This window comes from Arachis ipaensis, chromosome B04 (genome assembly GCF_000816755.2).
Source record: "Arachis ipaensis cultivar K30076 chromosome B04, Araip1.1, whole genome shotgun sequence".
Lineage (NCBI taxonomy): Eukaryota > Viridiplantae > Streptophyta > Magnoliopsida > Fabales > Fabaceae > Arachis > Arachis ipaensis.
The window spans coordinates 120,755,571-120,775,757 of NC_029788.2; the positions used below are offsets into that span (position 1 = coordinate 120,755,571).

At 34.4% G+C, this 20,187-nt stretch overlaps 1 protein-coding gene across 1 annotated transcript; it reads right to left on the reverse strand.

Annotated features, from left to right (window-relative positions):
- LOC107635087 (E3 ubiquitin-protein ligase RHA1B) lies at window positions 17,204–18,264 on the reverse strand. The gene has a single exon (XM_016338449.2). The coding sequence runs from the start codon at window positions 18,179–18,181 to the stop codon at window positions 17,639–17,641; it is 543 nt and encodes a 180-aa protein (XP_016193935.1). The 5' UTR covers window positions 18,182–18,264; the 3' UTR covers window positions 17,204–17,638.

Below are 20,187 nucleotides of genomic sequence, written 5' to 3' on the forward strand. Positions count from 1 at the left end.
CATGCCTTAATTCAATTCTCCTCTGTCAATTCTTAATCTTCCCCTCTTCCTCTCTCTAGTTATGTACTTTAATTCTTGTAATTCTTCACTTTGTTTTGGATAGATTGTTGTTTCTTTTATTCCCTTTCAATAATGCAATTTGAGGTAATTCATGATAATTGTGATTTCCTTGGTTGTTGTTGTTAATTCTTTGTATTCAATTGTAGCTAGAATTCATTCTTGTTGTGATTTGCTATACTTTTCTTTTGTGCCTTCCGGGTGTTTGATGAAATGCTTGGTTGGATTTTTGTATAGATTTTGTTCCTCTTGGCCTAGGTAGAGTGATTAGTGACTCTTGAGTTATCTAATTCCTTTGTTGATTGACAATTAGAGATTGCTAATTGATTTGAATGCCTCTAAAGCTAGTCTTTCCTTTAGGAGTTGATTAGGTCTTGAGGAATCAAATTGATTCATCCACTTGACTTTCCTCCATGGTTAGAGGTTAACTAAGTGGGAGCAATGAACAATTCTCATCACAATTGAAGAGGATAACTAGGATAGGATTTCTAACTCTCATATCTTGCCAAGAGCCTTGTTAGTTGTTAGTTTATTTCCTTTGCCATTTATATTTCTTGTAAAAAAATCTTAACCCCAAAATAACTCACAACCAATAACAAGACACTTTATTGTAATTCCTAGGGAGAATGACCCAAGGTTTGAATACTTCGGTTTATAAATTTAGGGGTTTGTTTTAGTGACAAACAACTTTTTGTATGAAAGGATTATTGCTTGGTTTAGAAACTATACTTCGACGAGATTTTATTTGAGAAATTCTAAACCGTCAAGAAATTCATTCATCAAAATGGCGCCGTTGCCGGGGAGTTGCAATTGTGTTACATTATTGACTATTGTGAATATGTGAATATGTTTGCCTTTTGCTTATTTGCTAGTTTTTGTTAGACTTAGGACTTGTTGCTTATTTTTGTAGCTTTTGTTTTTATTTGCTATTATGAATTCTCACCTCTTTGACTATGAGTTTGGCTCAAATTATGTTGTAGGAAATGGGAACTATAATGACAATATGCATCATGGATGGAACAATCAAAGGTGGGAGGAGCCTCAAGGGATTGATCAACCTTCTTGGCAACAACAACCTCCGAATTCTCATGGGTATAACTCTAATCCTAATGCATATCAATCTAATGGATGTGGTGACCTTTATTGTGATTGTCAACAACCACCACCATATGCCTATGAACCACCTCCTCAACATAATTTTGAACCACCTTACTCACAAGTCCCTTACCACCAATCACCTCCATATGACCCTAATCCTTATCCACCATACCAACCACCTTATGAGCCATATGAACCATACATGGAACCACCACCATTACAACACAATTACTCTCAAGAACCACCTCAAATGTATGAAAATCTCCAACCACAAAATGAATACCACTTTCCACCACAACCTCCCATGGAAGAATACTCATGCCCTTCACTCCAAGAGTCATATGATCCTACCCATGATATCCAAGAAGAATAAGAGTCAAGGGATCGTTTCAAGGAGACATTGGATCAATTTCAAGTAACCATGGAGTGTTTTGTGCAACAAATGGAAAGAATGAAAAATATTGAACCACCACAACCTTACCAAGATGAACCACCTTTCAATTATGAAACTTTCCTCCCAAATAATGAACCTTCTTACCATCACCTCCCGATGAAGCCCCCATGCAAGAATTGAGAGATCTTGGATCTCATATCTTAAGGCGAGAAGAGGAGGATGAAAAGAAGTTTAAAGAGCTAGGAGCCAAGATGGCTATCCTAGTGGATGCCGTTAGCAATATGGCCTCCTCCCGACTAAGCCTAAGCAACCAAGACACTCCCATTGTTGAATGTGGAGAAGCAATCACGGAGCATAGTGAGGGAGTGAGTTTAGAGCTTCAAGGTGAAGAAGAGAAGTTGAAGCAAGTAGTGCAACAAGAGGAGGAAGTTAAGACAATTGAGCCGGAAGAAGTGGTTGAAGCCTTTGAAGAGGTTGACCAAGAGATGGATTCAATCATTGAAGAATTCTTATGTACAATTGAATCCTCTCCAATTGGGTTTGACATAGAGGGTAAGGAAGAAGACACCTCACCTCTCATGCCCTTGGTGAGCAATGAAAAAGAAATTGAATTGGAAGAAAGCCACCAAGAGGAAGAGGTTAAAGTTGTGGAAAGTTGCAAGGAGGTGGAAGAATTCAAAGAAGAGCATAAGGGAATGGAACTTACAAGACCATTAGAGACGTCCCTTCCTAAGTCACCATCCAACATAACATTCAAGTGGGTAAAATTCTTATCCCTAAGCTTCACTTTCTCGCTTGAATATGGTTTGATTGAAAATGATGGTCAACTTAGAGCTCTTTGTGGAGTTAAGAGTAGGAGAGAGTTGTGTAGTGGTTGGAAGCATCACTCTAAGTTCATGATGGTTGCATGCTCAAAGTTGAATGGCAATGGTTGGTGTAAGAACAAATTGCATGGGTCTAGGAGAATGTTTGGGTGCTTCTTTGAGAATTCCAAGGCTAAACCACCCAATTGGAATCATGATGATCAATTTGAGGATGGGTGTGAAAATAAAATATGGGATCCCGGATCACAACATGAAGACCAATTTTTGGAGCTCATATATTGGGAAGAACCTCACCCAAGCTTGGTGAAGATGGTTGGAAATTCTGACAACCAATTGAAGAGCAAGCATTCTTGGAGGTTCAAGGATGAATACAAGCATAAGCCACCTTAAGAGGAGCTCCCCATAAGTCCAACTTAAGGACAATAAACAAAAGTGCTAGGTGGGAGACACCCCACCATGGTAAACTCTTTCCACCCTCTTTTAGATTTGGTTAATAAGAGATTGGAGTTACCATTGTAGGTAGTTTTTATTATTTTCTATACTCTTATACATTTTGCTTTGATTGATTGGTTGCTTCTTAGTTTGTTTTGATTAGTTTAGTTGTTGTTAAATTGCATTTTACTTGTAGTATAAGTTTTGGTTTTAGTATGTTTGAAAATTTTTCAAAAACAAAAAAAAAAACAAAAAAAAACAAAAAGATTTGTTGTTAAATTTGAATTTTGCTTGCTTTAGAATGTTTATAGATTAGGAGAGTATTAAATTCTGTGTTTGTGCTTCTTTAAAAAAAAAAAAAAAGGGGAATCGGCGCCCAAGCGCGCAGTGCGCGCGCGCGCGGGTGGTGCATATCACACTCCTAGTACAAAAATCCGAGAGTTGTGCCCACTTTATGCCTACTTTGTGCCAGGCGATCCGCGCGTAAGCACGCATGGCGCGCGCGCGCCGATTGTCTCTGTCGAATCCGCGCCCAAGCACGCATGGCGCACGCGCGCGGATTGTACCTGCTGTATCCGTGCTTAAGCACGCATGGCGCATATGCACGGATTTGCACCCTGTTTTTCTCCTTTCTCTTTTCTCCTTCTTTTTGGTTAATCTTGGTGCTTCTTGACTTGTTTGATATTGTTGGGTGATGAAACTTTTAAATCAATGCTTAATCTTGTATGACTCTTATATTCTTTATGCATTGATATGAACTTGCATGTCTTTCATGACCCACTCTTTCTAGTCGAACTTGATGCTTTTGAGTGCTCTTCATGCTTTGACTTTACTCTTGCATCAAGTGTTAGTTAAAATGCCTTAGCTTATATTGCCTTCTCACTTATATGTTGTAGCTACCATATAGTGAGAACCTTACTCTTATTTGGTATTAGCCCCCGCCTATGTTCTATTTGCTTTGCTATCTTTGTTGTAGGCTTAATTCTTTTTCTTTTTCTTTCCTTTTAGGTTGGCCACCAAGAAGGAAAGGATTGGAAAAGCTTCTAAATGGGGCAACAAACAAGTTCATTCGCACAATCTTTTGAAGGAGCTCATCAATTGTAGCAACCCGTCCACCTTGCTCTTCTTTGCATGCACCGAGGACGGTGCAAATTTCTAAGTGTGGGAAGGTCGTCCGACAAACCTCCATGGGTAACAACTTCCTTTTTCAACACCAATTTTTAATTTTTGTCTTTGTTAGATTAGTTGTTGCATTGCATGATAGATTGCATGTTAGTTAGGATTTGTATATATTCTTACCATTTTTTTTTATGTTAGGACTACTTGGTTAGGGTGATGATTTCTTTTCCAAGAAAAATTATTTTTTTTAGGGCACCCTACCAATTTGAAAATTTTTTTCTTGTTGAACTTGCTTGAAGAATTTATTTTGGAACATGGTTTTTGAGCTAAGAACACAAGCAGGTGAGCTTTGAGCCCAATTGTGTGGTTACATCTTATAACCACTTATTTTCATTCTTGTGTGCATTATTCTCTTTCTATGATTGTAATCTTTGATTTGTTTGATTCTATATGTCCATTATTCCATGTATACATGCATTTATATGATTGAGGCCATCATTTTATTTATCTCACTTACCCAAATAGCCTACCTTTCATCAACTATTGTTAGCCAAATTTGAGCCTATTTAATCCCTTTTGTTCTTAATGCTAGCACATCACTACCCCTAAGTGAAAAACAATAAATGTCCTTAATTTGGATCTTTGATTAACTTAGGCTAGTGAGAGTGTTTATCATTTGGGTATGGGAAACTTGGGACATTAGTTGAGGTAAAAGTTTAATTTTTATTTTTGTTGAAAATATTGGGAATTGGGTACATATTCATGCACCATATGTAAAACCATATGCATTGATATGTTTGTATATACTTTGAAAAAAATGATAAAGAAAAAAAAAAGAAAAAAAAAAGAACATATATATATATATATATAAGAAAAAAAATATAGAAAAAGAAAAAAGAGAAAAAAAAATAAAAAGGGGACAAAAATGCTCCAAAGTAAAGTTCAATTAAAAATCAATGCATATGGAATGTGAATTAAAAATAATGCATGAGTATGTGAAAAAGTGGGAGTCATGGGTAGCTAGGTTGTGTATTAGAATTGTATAGGTTATTATATGTGTTTAGTGAGAGCTTAGGCTAATCAAAGATACAAATTTCAAGCTCACTTGACCATATGCATCCCACCTTGATCCTAGCCCCATTACAACCTATGAATAAGTCCTCATGATGAATGTATGCATGCATTGAATAATTGTTGATTGTTAGATGAAAAACAAATCATGGAAAGCATGATTAGAAGAGAATTGAGTGGATCGACCCTATACACTAGAGCGACTAGAGCGGATACACTTCCGGTGAGGGTTCGATGCTCGATTTCTTGTTCCCGGCTTTCATGAGCTTTTCTTCTTGCAAGCCTACTTGTACTTCATTTTGATTTTTGAATTGGTAGGATTCATGAATCGTCATATGACCTTTACCCTACTTGCTTATATATGTTCTTGGAGGATTGATTTACTTTTAATCAAGTAGGTAGAATCATCTTGCATTTAGTTGCATTCATATAGATAGGTGCATATAGTTTATTTGCATTGAATAAATGTTCATACCCGTTTCTTGTCCTTCTTTATTCTTAGCATGAGGACATGCTTGGTTTAAGTGTGGGGAGATTTGATAAACCCCGATTTCGTGGTTTATCTTGTGCTTATTTTGGGGGATTTTATCACCTTTTCCCACATTTATTCAACGAAATAGCATGGTTTTGTAATTCTCCCTTGATTTGTGCTTAAATGTGAAAACATGCTTTTTAGGCCTTAAAATAGGTGATTTTAATCCACTTTAATTCTATTCGATGCCTTGATGTGTTTGTTGAGTGATTTCATGTTCATAAGGCAAGTATTAGATGGAAGAAGTGAGGAGAAAAGCATGCAAAGTGGGAGAACTCATGAAGAAATGAAGGAACCGTAAAGCTGTCAAGCCGACCTCCGCGAACTCAATCGACCATAACTTGAGCTACAGAGGTCCAAATGAGGCGGTTCTAGTTGCGTTGGAAAGATAACATTCGAGGCTTCGAAATGATATAAAATTTGCCATATGTTGCTTCGCGTTCAGGGGCGCGCACGCGCACTTTGCGCGCGCGCGCCGATGCTGTCCGTGGCCCACTTTAATGAAATCGCCCCCAGCGATTTTGCAGCTTATTTTGGGCCCAATCCAACCCATTTCTGATGCTATTGAACCCAAGGATTGAAGGGGAAATGAACCAAGTAGTCATAGTTTAGTTTTCATCATGTTTTAGGGTAGAATTCTAGAGAGAGAAGCTCTCTCTTCTCTCTAGAATTTAGGATAGTTTAGGTTTAATTTTCTTAAATCCAACTTTTAATTCTTGTTTTGATTTAGTTTCTCCTTTTAATTTCTTGTTATTACATCTCTATTCTTCTAGTTTTACTTGTCATTTCTTATTTTGCTCTCTTTTATGTTTATGAACCCTTGTTGGATTTCCATTTACTTTCAATGCAATTTAATGTTTGATGTCTTTTTATTGATGAATTGAGTTGTTGATTTACTTTTCTTGCAATTTGTAGTTGGTAGATTTTATTATTCTTGCACTTTTATTATGCTTTCCTTTTATGCCTTCCAAGTGTTTGATAAAATGCTTGGAAGGATGTTAGAGTAGATTTTGAGCATTCTTGGCTTGGAAAGAGTAATTGGGCAATCTTGAGTCATGAAAACCCAACTCATGTTGGTGATCTAGAGTTGTTAGCTAGTATTGTTTCCATTGACGCTAACCTTTTGCTAATTTAATTAGTAAGTTGATTAGGACTTATGGAATATTGTTTCCGTTGACGCTAATCTTTTGCTAATTTAATTAGTGAGTTGGTTAGGACTTTTGGATTGAGATTAGCTAGTCTCGTTAGACTTTCTCCCTATTTGTTGGAGTTGACGTAATGAGATAAATTCTTGTTTATAATTGTGACATGATTAATTAGTCTTGTTTGACATTCTCCCGATGTGTGAGTTAACTAAATAAGATGAATTAATCATGCATGACTAGGATAGAAAGCCTATGATCTCAATCCATTGCCATGAATGTCTCTCTTTATTACTTGCTTTCTTTAATTACTTGCTCAATTTACTTTTCTTGTCTTTTTATTTTATTGCCCCTCTAATCAACCAAACCCCCCTTGTTCTTCATAGCCAATAATTGACCATTTCATTGCAACTCTTTGTGAGACGACTCGGAGTCCAAAATACTCCGGTTAATTCTTATTTGGGGATTGTTAATTGTGACAACCAAAATTTTTGTATGAAAGGATTCTTGATTGGTTTGAAAACTATACTTAACAACGAGAATTCATTAGTGGAATTCTAAACCGTCAAGAGTTCGATCATCAGAGGCGCAAAATTATAGCCCAGAAATCTTCTAAAAGGAGAAAAAGTGACAAGAACAAGGAACCAAGTATGGAGGAAGAGGAAGAGGAATCTCATACATCACCTCCTCCATCACCACCGAAGAAGTCCACCCCTCATGCGTCAGGGAAAAGCTCTCAGAAAACCAAAGGTTTCGTGCTTCATGAGACCCGGGAACCCGTAAACCTTGGCTCAATGGATTTCAAGAACAAATTTCATAAGCCACATTCTCACTTTGATCCTTCAAGGTTTTCTACATGTGCTTTCTATGAATTCCACAAAGAGGTTTTGGAAAAGCGGCATCTGTGCCCCTCCTACTTGGTGAATCTCGAGTCTCTGGCCTTCAAAGGAATCAATCTACAACCCCTGTTTGATAGTCTCAAATGGTCACCATTGCTCCTTATTCACAAAATGGTTTACCCAGGGTTGGTGAGACAGTTTTATGCGAATCTGAGATTTATTGATGGCAGCCTTCACTCCTACGTGAAACGTGTGCATATCACCCTGAATGCTGAGACTATTGCTTCTGCCCTTGGTTACATTGATGAAGGGCCGAAGGTTTACATGAGTGATAAATGGGATTCACACGTTGGGGTTGCATACAAGCAAGTTCTTCATCAAATTTGTGAGAATCTGTCTGGACTCGACGGCACTGTTCCGACTCACAAGGCTCTTGGACCAACCAACTCCCTGCTGCACCGCATCATAACTCACATTATCACCCCACAGAGTGGCTCTCATAACAGGGTAACCGTATCTGATTGTCTCATAATATTTGCTCTCGTTACTTCATCTTCCATTTCATTTAGTTATCTCATGATTAGACATATGTGGGAGTCTGTAAAGAGTACAAAAAAGGCTAATTTACCTTATGGAATGTTTCTCACGTGCATCTTTGAGTACTTTAAGGTAGATTTAACAAATGAAGATGTAGAGAACAAAGTCTCTATGATCAAAGGAGGCGGGGCTGCTAAAAAGGGAAAGAAATCTATGGCTTCTGATGATGACTTTGAGAGCTGGCCAGAATCCTCAAAGGCGACCGATTCCCTAAGAGACATTCTCACAGAATTCTCAAACATGTCCGATCTCATGGTTCAATTTCACAAGTCTGCTCGCAAACTTGCATATGAAAATGAGTCGGCCTGGAAGAAATGCCAAGAAAGGGTCGGTCTAATGCTGGAAAGCCTTGATGATGAAGTTGGTAGTGAAGCAGGGGCTGAGGGATCTGACTTTAATCTCTCTGATGATTAAATTTCTGTTTACCGTTTGATATTGGCACACTTAGGCTCAATTTGGTACTTTGTTTTGGCTTGTTTCTGTTGGAACAATAACTCTGTGATACTTTGTAGACACTTTTGGGTTATATTTTGCATATTATGCTTCCATGTTATATCTTCTTGCAGGTGCCCCTTTGATGACAAAAGGGGGAGAAAAGCTGAAAATTGAAATCTGAAAAACAGAGGTGGAAAACAGGGGATGAAATTTTTGTTTGAAAATTCATGATCACCCTTGTTAAAAGGATGCATGTTGTTATTGCATTTGTTTCACTGTGATTACTGCTGCTGGAAATGCATTTGACATTTGGTTTATGATGATGTTTGACAATGCATTTGTTTTGATTATATGAATGCCTGGTTGTTGATTTATCTTGATGAACATGCCTTTATTGAAATAAGAATATTCTGATTCATCTTGGTAAACATGCTGGCTTGATAATTTATTTTTGGCAGTTCCTTTAAACTGTGATATCTAACAACTGCCATGTTTTTTATGTGATCATGTATGATTCAAAAATATTTTCCTTACTTGAATAATATTGCTCTGATATCTTGATTGGAAAATATTTGAAATGTTTGAACAACATTGTTTTGTACTCAATTGATGTGTGTAATATTTGAGCAGAAAATCAATTTATTGATAACAAAAGAGTTTTGATTATCATCCAACTCTGCTCATAAATCAAGCATTTAGCATCAAGTAATGAATATGCTAAATAATATTGTTACTTGAAGCTTGATTAAAATGTTACAGGTTAGTGCTTCCCTTGGTAAAAATGGCATATATTAAGGGGGAGCCATGTGACAATTTGAAAGGGGGAGAAATTCAAAATTCAAGGGAGTACTCTTTACTCAATCCTAAATTTCTTTTCATTTCAATTTTAATAATGTTTGTCATCAAGGGGGAGATTGATGAGTTTGGAAAACTCTATTTTTAATTAAGTGATGATCAAACATTATTAACAGCAAAATTGTTAATCTAATTTCAATTCATATATGTTAATTAATTAATTTTGCTGTGCAGGTTTTATTTGGGCCGAAACATAAAAGAAATATTGCAAGCCCAAATCAAAACCAATATTCAGCCTTGGTGTATGATTCCTATAATATGTGGCTGAAGCAATTTGTGACTAATTGGGCCAGAACTCAAACATTGCTATAAGTCCAATTAGTTTGGATGAATCAAAATTTTATTGGGCCAGATTAAATGTTGTTGCTACTAAGCCCAATTTTAGTTTTGATGAATGTTTCTCATGCTTGATCCGAAAACAATTCATCAGGAAAGCAAATGTTGTCATTTGCCATATGTCTTCTAACGGATCTCAAAGCTTGCCACATGATGGATTTCAAATTCACTCAATTTTCATTAATAGCATGGGAACTATGAGAGAGATTATGAGTGACATGATTGATTTACTTTGTGCAACACGCCACTCAAGCAAGGGAAGTAAAAGTAAATTTTTCTACTTAATTGTTTAACTTCATTTAATTACTTCTCTTTCATTTGTTTCTTCTCTCTCATTCATTCTTTCTTTCTTCTCTTTTCGGACAATACCCAGCAAACCATGGAAGCTACATTGAGCTACCGAAAAGAAGAAAAGGCTCGCCAAAAGACCATCGCAATGATGGCAAGAAAACATAAAAAATATAGTGGCTGAGATTCTTATCACTTGTAGTAAGATTCTGTGATGAGATCTTGGCTCCTCCATACCAAAAATGGATGAAGAAGATTCGGCCAGCAAGGAAGAAGATCTTGGAGAGATGGCTTGTCTCTGATTCTGCTCAACCACCACAGGAAGTAGCTAGAGTGGCGAAGTGATGGAAGAGGCAGAGATTGTAGCAGATGAAGCCATCATCATCATGAAGCATCAAGGGCCAGAAATCCATCTTGGAGAGCAAGCCAAGGATGGAGAGCTCGGATTGATGAAGAGTGATGACCAAGGAAGGACTAGAGGTAATTGCATGTTGGGTTTTGCATGGTTATCTCTTCTCTCTCTATGTGGCCGAACCGGTTCTGTTTCTTGGAGAAGAAGAAGTTGGCTTGGTTTTTGGCTTCAAAAGTGGAGGCTTCCCTCTTCTATAAAAAGAGAGAACAACCACTATTTGGAGCAAGGAGAAAGTGTGAGAGTGCAAGGCACAGGGTTCTCAGAGCTACCTGAGCTAACAGATTTTCTTCTCCTTCAATGTATTATGTTTTGTATTTTTCTGTTTAATTTTGTCATGTCTTGAGTCTCATGGAAAAAGGCAAACAGTGAGGTTTGTATGCAAAAGCCATAGAGCGAAAAAAGGCAGAGAGTGCAAAATTAAAAGAAAAAGCCATAGATGTCCTTAGAGTTCCTTTGTTCATCTATGTTGTGTTTCATGATTCTGTGGGAATCCCCTTGTAAGTTGGGTTAGCACTTTACAGATTGTAATCAGGAAGATTATAGTGAAATTCCATCATGTTTGTGATGGAGACTGGATGTAGGCTGCACTACACTTAGCAGCTGAACCAGGATATATCTGGGTGTAATTTTCTCTCTTCTCTACTCCATTTCTGTTTCTACTACATAGGAGCAAAAACCAAAAATATCTCGTGTCAAGTGACGAGACAAAAAGAAAAGTCTCGTGGCTAGGGACGAGACAAAAGAAAAAGTCTCGTGGCTAGTGACGAAATAAAAAGACAAAAAGTTTCCAAAGTTGGTTTCAAAAGTCAGCAAGTATTATCAAGCAAAAAGGGGGCTAAGATTCAACCCCCTTTCTCTTAGCCACTGATAACCATCAGCCTTGGATTTGCTCCTAGAGAAATGCCCAGGTATCTGACTAGAAGAGATGCCTCCTTGCAACCCAGTAAATGACACATCCGCCGTGTCCATCACCGCTCACAATTGACCGAAATAAGACTGGACTTATCAATTTTATTAAATAATATATGCTTATAGCTTATTATGTCTTCCTTATTCTTTTACTTTTAATTTAGCTCAAATACTTAACCAATTGGTATTTATTCATTGTCAATGCCATAGCCATAATTTGCAAACATCTTACATGTTTGGGTGAAACTTAATAATTAAAATAAAATTACTGAAGCAAAAAATGTTCAGGATGTTACTATGGACTCAAAATTTTAACTGTTGATTTATTTATTTAAAATTGTTGGCAAATTTTAAAAAAAAAAATATTATTTGCGCTCATTTTTTTATACACTAAATCAACTCACTTATTTCTGTTATAAAATAGACCATAAATCTCAAATAAGAGAAATGTTATTTCTACCTATTTTTTCAAAAAAAAAACTTATTTGTAATCAATTTTTTTATACAAACCTAATATAAGAATAAAATTAAAAAAATATATATATTTTATCAAAACTTCAAAACCTACCTAATGTTTGCATTAGAGATTCAATAATTAGTATAGGATTCAAAAACAGAACATTTTATTTTCTTAAATGTCCCTATTAGTATCCTTTTTAATGCAGAAAGATTAAAAGGCATTTCCATTTTCAGAACAGTAGCACAAATTAACTTGCAAAGAGAAGATACTAGAAACTAAAAAGTGAGAGATGAGAGAACCATGTGACGTTGTTGTTGGAAGAGAGCAATCATCACTCCCTTTCCAAAGCACTATGAAAACAGAAAATGTAGCAACATGGTGATCCATAATGTTTACCGTGGTCTCCACCAAATCCAGGTTCGTACATGCATGAATAGTTGAATAATTCTCTCTTTGAACTATCTTCTCAAGTCACAAGCTCCACCATTCTCACACCAGAATGAGTTTGTCCTATCACACATTATCATTTCTTCATCACAAAACTTGCCCCTTATCTCCAACACTTACACTCTCATTCATAAAGTTTACAAAAACCAATAGAGAAAAATTTAAAGATGAACATAATTTTTTTTTGTCTAATATTTTTAACTATGGATCTAATTAATCTAACAATCCAAAAATATATTTTAATCCAAACTTTTAAATATGAATAATTAACCGCAGACTAAAAATCTGAAATTGATCAAGGAAAGAAAAATTTTTTTTTTAATTTTTATTGTTAGATAATTAAATCAAGAACATTTAAGAATAGTACAAATACAACATGCTAGTTAGAACATTGAAGAAATTCAAAATCAAATTAAATTAGTATTAAAAATCAAATTGTATCCTAAATTAGTCACCAAAAAAAAAAATTGTATCCTAAATTAGAAGGTGATAGAAACTATAAGAATGCAAGTTGTTTTTCTAGTGCAAGATAACACAATATTTATGAAAAATGAAAAATCAAGAATTTGAAACAAATTTGAATAAGAAATTTGACTAGTCAAAATTTCTACTAATTTTTTGAACTATTATAACTAGTACTTAATTGCTATAAGAATTATTATTTTATTATAAAACTTTGCTTATATAAAAGTTTGAACTCCATGTATTTTAATCTTCTCTCCATCAATTAAAATGTTTAGTGTTTGTTTAAAAAGTGAAAACGACATTTCTGGAATCAATGAAAGGAAATTATGTCTACTATACTAAGTAGAAAGAGTGGTTGAGCCGTAGAGTTTCTGATATGTGATCAAGGTTTTGTTCTTACATACCCCAGAAATGTTCGATCACACCATCTAAGATGGTAAAAGGATCATGGAAGTTACAAAGGCATGCAAGAGCCATTGGTGCTGTTGCACAACCCTGTTTTGCAGCGATCATCTTCACAATGCAAAGATAACACATTAAATTATGCAACTACTACTTGACATAATGTTATTATTCCTTTGGTAATTGATATTTGTCAATATTCTCCTTTCTGTGTGGTTTTCTTGAGTGTGTTAGAGATCTTCTTTCTTTTCTAAGTTATATGTGACAACGTGGTGTGATTTGTGAGGGTCACTTGAGATCAAAGCAAGGTTGAAAGGTGGAAGAAAAAGGGGGTGAATTATGACTTATGAGTTGAAATTAGGAGTTTGAAGTGTCAACTTTTTTAATTGAGTTCAACTTATTTTAGTCTATAAACTTTTGAGGTAGTGTATCATACTATCATGGAGTCTTGAAAAAAAAAAAGTAACTCAAATAATAGTAGTAATAAAAGAATGGTACCTACTCCAATGAAGATTTAATGATTATCATCATGTGAAGATATATCATTTTGACTATTGGATGATAAATTGTAGGGCTTGATTTTATTTGAAGTAAAAGTGTTACCTTTATTTAAAGTGTTGCTAAATAAATAAGTTACACTTTTTAAATAAGGATCATCATGAGAAGATGTTTTTGGCATCTTCATGGGAGTAGTTGCCTAAAAGAATCAGAATAAAAGAATTAAAAAGCATAAGAAGTAAATTATGCTGTAAGAATAAAGATAAACTCTTTTTTTTTTCGTCTGGAAGATAAACTCCATAACCTACCACAATAGTGGGTTGGGGTTTTTTAAATTTTGGTCATTTAGTGGATTGGATTTGAAGAGATAGAACATAGTTCAGCTTCATATTTCAGTAAGATCTATTTTCAGATTTCATATGTTCTCCAAAAGCCCACTTTGACTCAATCCTTTCGAATTAAAATATTACTTTACCTAAAAACAAAGCCAGAAATAAGTCTAAGAATCGAGATTCCTCTGAGGTTGAAATTTCTTTATGAGATCAATATTGACTCCTTCTAAGTTGTAACCATGCTTCATGCATTATGCAACATTCAACATCTCTTCACACTTCACCTAAATGTTTGATTAACAATAATAAAATAATGGTAACGGTGTATACGGTTTGATGTCAACACCAATTTAACAACATCCAAATACTAACAAACATATGAGCACAAATGTACGCTGTCTAATGTCACATAACCGTTCGTCTTTTCTCTAGTAGCCAGCTTGCCAAAATAAAGGACTTTTTACTTTTTAGTTTCTGTTAACATCAGACAAAACTGGTTGTTCTCGATACCAATTTATTTGTAGGCTGTTAAAATGGGTTAAATTCATCGGGTCACATGGTTTATTCATTTAAATGGATGAATTTTGTCTTTAAAATTAAATTCGATTAAATTTCGGGTTAAACGGAATGAATCTGATTAACTCGAAAAAATGACGAGTTAAACGGGTGGTTATTTATTTTTTTTACATTTTTTTTAAAAAAAAGTAATACTTTTAGCCGATATTTTTTTCGATCTGATCCGAAAATCCGACTTATCAAATAAAAAATATTATTTTTTAAAGGCTTTTAACCTAAAAATGATATTTTTTGTCAAAATATTTTTCAAAAAATAAAATAAAAGGATAAACAGGTTGATCCATTTAATCCATCGGACTGACTATAAATGGTCCGGACTGAAAAATTATGGCCCACAAATAAAACGAACTTAAACGGTCCAACCTATTTAACTTACGGGCCAAATCTAAATGGACCGAACTAATCGGTTTGACAATCCTATTTACTTGCAACCTGAACTATAATATTATTGGTAATCCTATACGACTAAGTCATTTTAATAATTAAATTAGTTTAATAATTTATTAATATAATAAAAATTAATTAAAAAAACACATAAAAAGAAAAAAAAAAACTCACTTGAACTTATTACCAAATTAGTCAACTAATTTTTCCGATCGAACCAACCAATAATCATTACTATTTTTATAAACTAAGTGTGAAATAAAGAAGATTACCGTGGATACCTAGATTTAACAAGTGAAAATGTAGCTGTCTGGTTGACCAACAGGTTAAGACCTGCATACAAAGACAGTCACCCATGTTGAAAAACATGATCATGATTCATGATGTATGCCACATGTTCTCTAATCTCTATCTACCTTCACACTAGTATACAGAATGTATTAATAATATAACAACTATTTTTCTGTCTCCTTGTTCATTATCTAGAACATGTGAACTATGATAACTAGTTTAATATATTCACCTACCTCATATATGGTAGGGTTCCATTTGGACAGCTTTTTCTTCTTTTGGGTCTTCTCCAATCACTGCTCTATTTTAACTGATGTCATCCTTGTATAAAAAAATGGTTGCCCAAATCAAACTTCGCTTGCACTTTGGATTTAATTTCTCATTTTCTTAGTTTCTTACTTCTTAAATTTTGTATATTTATAAGGCTGTAGAGGCCGCTAGAGGGTTGGGTCACTAGTCAGCTTTGATCAATTTTTATTTAAAATGCAAACCAACTTAAACAATTATAATTAGCTTTGATCAATTTTATTTTTTATTATTTTTTAGAAGGACAATTAGACTAATTTAACCTAGAGTTCAAGTCTATATATTTTTTCTGCGTAAACATTCAAATTGAACTCTAACGAATTTTTAAAAAAAAATTCAAGGATTGTTCGTATTAGATAGATTAGTTATTTCATCGCTTTTAATCAAATTTTTAATATGCGTTTTGAACAAATAAATTCCTAAACAAATTAATTATTTTTTCAAGCGACAGAAAAACCAATCTATTTGAAGATTATTTATAAAGGAAGAAAATTTTTTATAAATAAAGTGTTTTATCTGAAATTTTTTAAAAACTAATCTTTTTTTTTTCGTAAATAGGAAATTTTTGCTGCGAATCTAGTATTTCAGGTTTCATTTTTCGAATTTGATATATATTGGTCGTGCACTTGACTCCGTTCAACAATTTTAAACTCGATTCTTGCTTAAACAATACAAAGTTGTTTACTATTTGAACTAATCTCTTGCTAGCGGATATGGGGAAAAAAAAAGTTTGAACGAAAGGAAAAATATATCAACATTAAAATAGTATTAGAAACAACAGTATATTAGTAAAAGAAGAAAATTTTACTAGGAAAGCAATAACAAATATATCTTTACAAAGCAAGACATATATCAAAATATAATTACTTCAAATCATATAGAAATAATAATAATAAAAAAAAAAAGAACAGCTTTTGAAAAATGTTACTAGTTTGAGTAGTTCTAAAGTCACTTTGAAGTTTGAAGTGAACTATTAGTCTACAGTTAAGATACAGTTACAAAAAGCAATTATTGACTTTCCCCATTGGGGTAGAACACTGTTCAAATCACCTCCAGCTAACTAAAAAATTTACAAAGTACTGAACATACTGTTCCTCCTTGTCATATGCCATAAAAGCTAATCTTATTGAAGATACTTCCAGAAACTACAATGAATGATCATTGGATCCAGTCCCCCACAATCAACATTAAACTACCATGTAAGTTGCCGCAATTTTAGCTAGAGATGCATGTGTCCATAAGAGGGGGAAAAAGAAAAACCAATTATGAATTATCCACGCAGGGGAAAAAAGAAGCAATTTAGTAATATTTTACTATTAATCCATCGTCATATGAGCAATTTTTTCCTCTTGTCAATAATGATAACTCTATCATCACAATAGTGAAAATACTATTAACACTAGAATAGTAGTACTACTACAAGTAACAACAAACACATTTAATTTCACCTAGCTTCACAAAGTAAAATTGGTTAATTGCCAGAACTTTTTTAATCTTTTATTTTGTATTTTTGGTTATCCAAGGAAAATGCACTAGAAAATTAATTATCAGCATAATTAATTGACAACTTGCTATAATAATTAATAAGATTCGATTCCCACATTTTTCCATTCTCATCTCACCCAGAACAACACGTCTCGGTTTGTATTATAAAGTAATGAAATCAAAATGTGGCTGCAGATTAATTACACAATGTTAAAAGTTAATTAAACCAAGTATGCTAATCTAGTAGGAGCTCCCAAAATAGTAAATTAACAACAGAATCCAAACAAAAACTTGAAAAGCAGAGTGTATACAATTGATACAAAAGCTTGTCAATTTCTCGTATCACTTACATTTTATTTCATCAATTTTTGTTTTTAACTATATACAAATTTCACTAGCTTCTCCAACTACCAAGTTCTACCTACATCCAAAAAATCTAATCTAGATAGTAAATATCATAAGAGAAAAAAATGAATAAATCATTTTTTTTAAAAGAGGAAAGTAATGAGAGTGGAGAAGGAAGGAGGAGTTTGTTTCTATTTTTAGATTGGTATCGGATCTCTACTAATTCGATCTGAGATGCCGACACTAGTTTACAGTGTCGGCGATTCAGATCGGCGAAGGGAGTAGGAGTTCTATGCAGATCACATTTTTAATCTGCGTAGAATTCCGCTACTCCAGAAGCTTCCCAGAGGCGTTGGTTGTACTCGTTCACCTTGTGATCGGGAACGAAAGGAGTCCTACAGAGAGGGCAAGTCCTTTGATCGTGGTCCATCCAACGGTCCACGCAACCGCGATGGAACACGTGTCTGCAGTTCGCCATACACCTGATCTCGTCTTCCCCGGAGAATTCGCTCAAGCAAACAGCGCATCCGTTCTCCGTCGTGGCCGGAATGAAATCTCCGGCGCCGGCTAGGTCGCTGAATTTCATGACGGGGAGGAATTCGCGGATGAGGATAGCGGAGAGGGAAGGGATGGTGGTTGTGGTGGTGGTGGTGGTGGGCCGGAATTGGGCCTGGTGGGCCTGGGTCCAAGAGAGAGGGTAGGGGTCGGTGGTGGTAGTGTCGAGGAGTTCGGAGAGGCCGAGGAGGCGGAAGAGGGAGAGTACGAGGTTTCGGAGGGCGGCGAGGAAGGTGAGGAGGCGGAGGAAGATGTTTGGGACGAGGACTTCCGTGTAGCCTACGGGGAACCCCATTGTGTAGAGAGAGAGAGAGAGAGAAGGTTGTGTTGTAAATTGGAGAGAAGTGAGGAAGGTGAGAAAGGTATATAATGGTGATAAGATGGTGTGACGAAGGAAGGAGGGGACAATGACCAATGGAAGATTAGGTAGGTTGAGAGGTTGGTATTTTTTGGACGGCACTCTTTTTTTTTTTAGAGTTTCTTTTTATTCCTTTTTACTCTATTTTAAATAGGTTTCATTTATATTAANTACATCACTAAGTGTTATCTTATTTTAAATGTTGATGAAATATGTTTTACTTTCAAACATTAACAATAAATAAATAAACTATTCCGTAATATTATTGCGAGAAAATATTAGTTTGTATTAAATGCAAAACAGCAAAAGTGCAAAACTAAAGTATAATACACAGCTCAATTGCTTGGTTTGAATGTTACTTTAATTGAACGATTCAGCATAAAGCGAACTTCTAAAAATCTTTACGTAATTTAAAAGAATTGTGGTTTTCCAAAATAAACAATTTAACCGAAAAGAGACAAGACCAGTAAATATCTCTTAAATCAAATTTTTTTTTATTTATTTATTTTTTATCAAATATTCTTTCAAGCTCCATGGTCAAAACCGTATTTCACACTAGGAAAAGAAGTCAATATCTTATTATGGGGACCATGCATGTTTTCGACAATCCTACAACACACGCAATTTTCTGCTCTAGTTTTAACCACAAAATCTAATCGTGCCACGAGAAGATCCAAATTCCAATAACATGGTATATTTAATTTTGAACAATCTAAGTTGAAAAGTCATGTTATACTACGTGCTGTATTAATGTTACCGTGATGACTAGGTTTGCTTTTTGCATTTTTGGTTTGGTAACATGTTGTGGCCTTACTCTATCTTTCACAGAACTTGTGTTAATATTAATATTGCACGCAAGCTCCATGTGCTTCACTAAGGAAAGAGCGTGGAAGCCTAGTGCGTATCTAAATCTAAATTAAATAGTAATTATTTAATTATTATCATCCATTATTCTAAATGGTCATAGATTCATAATTATTTATTACTAAACAGCACGAACGATGATTATGGAGAAAAATAAAATATTAAGTTCATGTCTCTTATACGTGTTTATGTCACTTCCAGAAAATACTATATATTATGTTTCATCAAATGATTTTTTTTTTTTTTTGGTGTCTTGTTCATCAAATGATTATAACTATAGGAAAGTGATGATGAGATAGTACGTAGTATAATATAAAGCCAACATGTTTTATTTTAAAGACATGTTTTGTTGTATAGGCACCGTTCTGTGCTAGGGAAGATTGGTTGGTTGTGTTCATGAACCACTAGCTTATTGCTTAATTAATTATTAACATTATTATTGTTCGGATTATTTAGTTGATTATATATGACATTTGTTTTTGTAATATTTTAACATTTGTAGTTTGGTTTTCAGCATTAGTGGCTGCTTTTTTATGAGATCATGAGAAGATAGAGTTTCAAATATATTGGTCTGACCGTGTTGACTCAAGTCAACTAAGAGGCAACCCCTTGGCTTTAGAATGTTTTCAATTTTCATCACTATGGGTCTACCATGGTGGACCTACAAATGAATTCTCACACTCATCAATTTAAAACATTTCTAAGGCGTGTATAATGATGTTTGAGAAACTTTTGCAGAAACATTTCAATTAAAGAACCTGTTACTTATTTTGTAAGACACGAGCGAGGAGACAATTATAGTAGAAAAAATATTTAATATAAAATTGTAAGTGTAAATTAAACGTGTAGAACATTAAATTGCAACAAGACTTATTAAATCATTAAATTGTCTGATTTAGTAGAGAAGATATTGTAGAATTATTGATGGATTTAAAATCATAACATCAAAGATTTTAAAAATTCGATTAGGATTGTAGCTACTATAAACACAATACATGTATAAAATATAATGTTTTTAGATCAATTATATTCTATATTAATACTTTGATATTTATTGATATTACAGTACAAATTAACTA